Genomic DNA, 2,687 nt, shown 5'->3' on the forward strand with positions numbered 1-2,687 from the left:
GCAGGGCGGCGGCGGGGGCGGCGGTTCGCTTGCCGCCGTTCGTCGCAAGCAAGGCCTTGTCACTATTTTGTGGCAAAAATGCAGTTGTGACAGTGACGTCGACGTTACGAAGTTGTTGGCTGACGTGAAATCCGGACTTTGAAATGGAAACGTTGTAATGGCTGTCAACGGGGGACGTTGAAATGCGGCCCGACTGTACTTGAAAAGAAAAAAGCTGCCTTCTCTGCCGCTGTCAAAACGCAGCCTTTTTCATGCGGGCTTTTGGATCAAATCTGTTGTTCCTTCTGCCACTTCTTCAAAACAAAACTTTTGACAACTGCTTTTTCATGTTTGCTCGGGAACCAGGATGCTTCCCCCACTTTCTTTTTGCCAACACGTTTCCCCACAGCGACAGCGGCTTTAGCGTACAATTAGCGTACGTTCATGATGAGAAAAGGAACATCAGCTAGCCCTTAATTCAATGGGACACTTTGTCATGTTGTCTGTAAAAAAACAAAAAAACAAAACCTGATGCAGCAGCGGGGAGCCACAATGGGAATTTGAGCCAAGCATGTGATCAAACTCGCCCCCTCCCAAAATGGCACCTCGGCGGTTTGGATCTCATCCGTGAAACCTAAGCGGAGTATCGCCGAAACGGACGCGGCTCGCGGAAGGCGCTTTGATGTTCCTCCGGACGTAAATCTGCCCGCTCGCCGCCGCGATTGGCTTTGACGCCGCGCTGGCTCGCTCCTTTCCACATCTTGTGAGCGCCCGCCAAAGCCCCAAATGACGGCTTGAAGAAGAGTCCACACTAGCTAGCTAACGGGATGTTTTTTTTTCTCCTCTTCTCAGTATGACGATGATACGAGTTGAGCTGCACCAAGTGGGAATTGCGTATCAATCACAGGGCAAAAAAAAAGCATTCATATTTGATATTTTATACAAACTTTGTGAATATACTTGAATGCAAGAATGAAATCACTCCCTCTAATTTCACAAGTGTCTTTTTTTTTTTTTCAATAGTAAGATCTGTACTTTTTTACTAAGTGATGAGTACAGAACGTGACTCCTTTTGCCAGCTGCGGCCAATAATGTGGGCATGCGCAAAGCAAAAAGCGCAATATGAATGTATTCCAAGATCTGCGCGACAGACACAAGACAGATTCTGATCTCCCCCCCCCTTCCCAAATTTCCTTCATATCTGCGCCATACAATCTTGTTTTATGTTGAGAGGGAAGAAATGTCATCTGTGCTGTATGTTACACATGCGTACAGCACATTTGACAATAAAGTCGTATTCAATTCAATACAGTGCCAAAAAAGGGCTCTCTTCTTCTCCCCTCTTCTCTTTTTTCTGCTCTTCTCCAATCGTAGGTGCAAGTGGGCAACTTCCGGCACACCATCGCCAAAGTGCAGCTGGGCGGCAGCGAGCTGGCCATCGTGGTGTCCATCGTGGTGTGCTGCGTCCTGCTGCTGCTCTGCACGGCGGGTAGGTCGGCCGGCCGGGAGGGAGATGGAAAATCCAGATGGGACTCGGGCAGCACAATGGCGTCCTTGTTGCCCCGCGCTGATAGTCTTAGCAGACTGTCGGATCAACGCGCTCTTCGACCAGCCTGTCACTCATTTGGGAAATCGATCGCATGCGTTTGTGGCCTATTTAGGATCAATGTGTCCAGTTCAATACCCCCCCCCATGATCAGAACCGCTTTCTCCTCGGGGGTGGGGAGGGTGGTGAGCGCGCCAGGGGCTTTCCCAGCTCCCTTCGGACAGTAGGCGGGGGAAACCCTGAGCCGGGCGCCGGCCAATCGCGGGGCACGCCTTGACCTGCAGCCATTCGCGCTCACAATCGCAGAACAAAATTAGAATAACCCGGTCGACCGGAAGAGCAATAGCAGCTGCGGACGAGAGACGGAAAAAAAAAAAAAAACATTGTGTGTGTTTTCTTCTTGTGTGTGTGTGTGTCCAGCCCTTGTGGTGTATTGTACAAAGAGTCGAAGGGCAGAACGCTACTGGCAGAAAACTTTACTCCAAATGGAAGAGATGGAGTCCCAGATCAGAGAGGAGATCCGCAAAGGTGTGTTTCATGCAACACGCACCCCCCTCCCCCCACCCACCCCCACACACACACTCACACTGCTGTCTTATCAGACTGCGTTGGGACGTCAAATGATGTTCCGTGTCAATCGACAAGAGAAAAGAGCACAAAGTGTGACAGAAATATCTTCCCATGTTTGTCGGTGTTGTTTTGAGCACTTTTCCGCTTGTCCGTGTTTGTTGGAGGGTTTGGACTGTTTTTGACGTCATGAGACGGGCGAAGGCCGCCGCCTCTCCGGTCACGAGCCATCGGTCACGCGCGCTCACGGCGATTTGGCCGCGTCGCCTCCCTGCGAGGCGAGGCCACGACGCGCGCGCGCGCCAGTGAAGCTCGGCGAAGGCCGCTCTCTGAAATTGATGGCTTTGAGATAAGGGCAGCCAAAGAGGAAGAGGGATGGCGGGAGGAGGAGGCCGGAGGTGTCGGAGTCAAGGCGGCCAGGCTGAGGAAAAGCAGAAGTGCATCGGACACGAGGGGGGAGGGGGGGTGTCGCTCCGGATAGATTTGTGGCCCGCTCCGCGGAGGGAGGGCCGGGACAAAAGCCGAGCTTGACACAGAAAGAACGGGGAGGCGAGCAAGGTGGCGAATGCTGACAGGAAGGTGGGGGGGGGGGGGG

The 2,687-nt window shown here is 52.7% G+C and overlaps 1 protein-coding gene across 1 annotated transcript in view; it reads left to right on the forward strand.

The window, feature by feature from the left end:
• plxnd1 (plexin D1) overlaps positions 1-2,687 on the forward strand; it is a gene marked incomplete at its 5' end in the record, with an annotated part of 79,520 nt that overhangs the window by 47,858 nt on the left and 28,975 nt on the right. Inside the window, 2 exons of the mRNA XM_019856348.1 lie at positions 1,354-1,468; positions 1,946-2,053. Of these exons, the coding sequence (XP_019711907.1) occupies positions 1,354-1,468; positions 1,946-2,053 (223 nt within the window). The remainder of the gene's footprint in view (positions 1-1,353; positions 1,469-1,945; positions 2,054-2,687) is intronic.

The sequence above is a fragment of the Hippocampus comes genome, unplaced genomic scaffold (genome assembly GCF_001891065.2).
Source record: "Hippocampus comes isolate QL1 unplaced genomic scaffold, H_comes_QL1_v1.1 scaffold473, whole genome shotgun sequence".
Taxonomy (NCBI): Eukaryota; Metazoa; Chordata; class Actinopteri; order Syngnathiformes; family Syngnathidae; genus Hippocampus; species Hippocampus comes.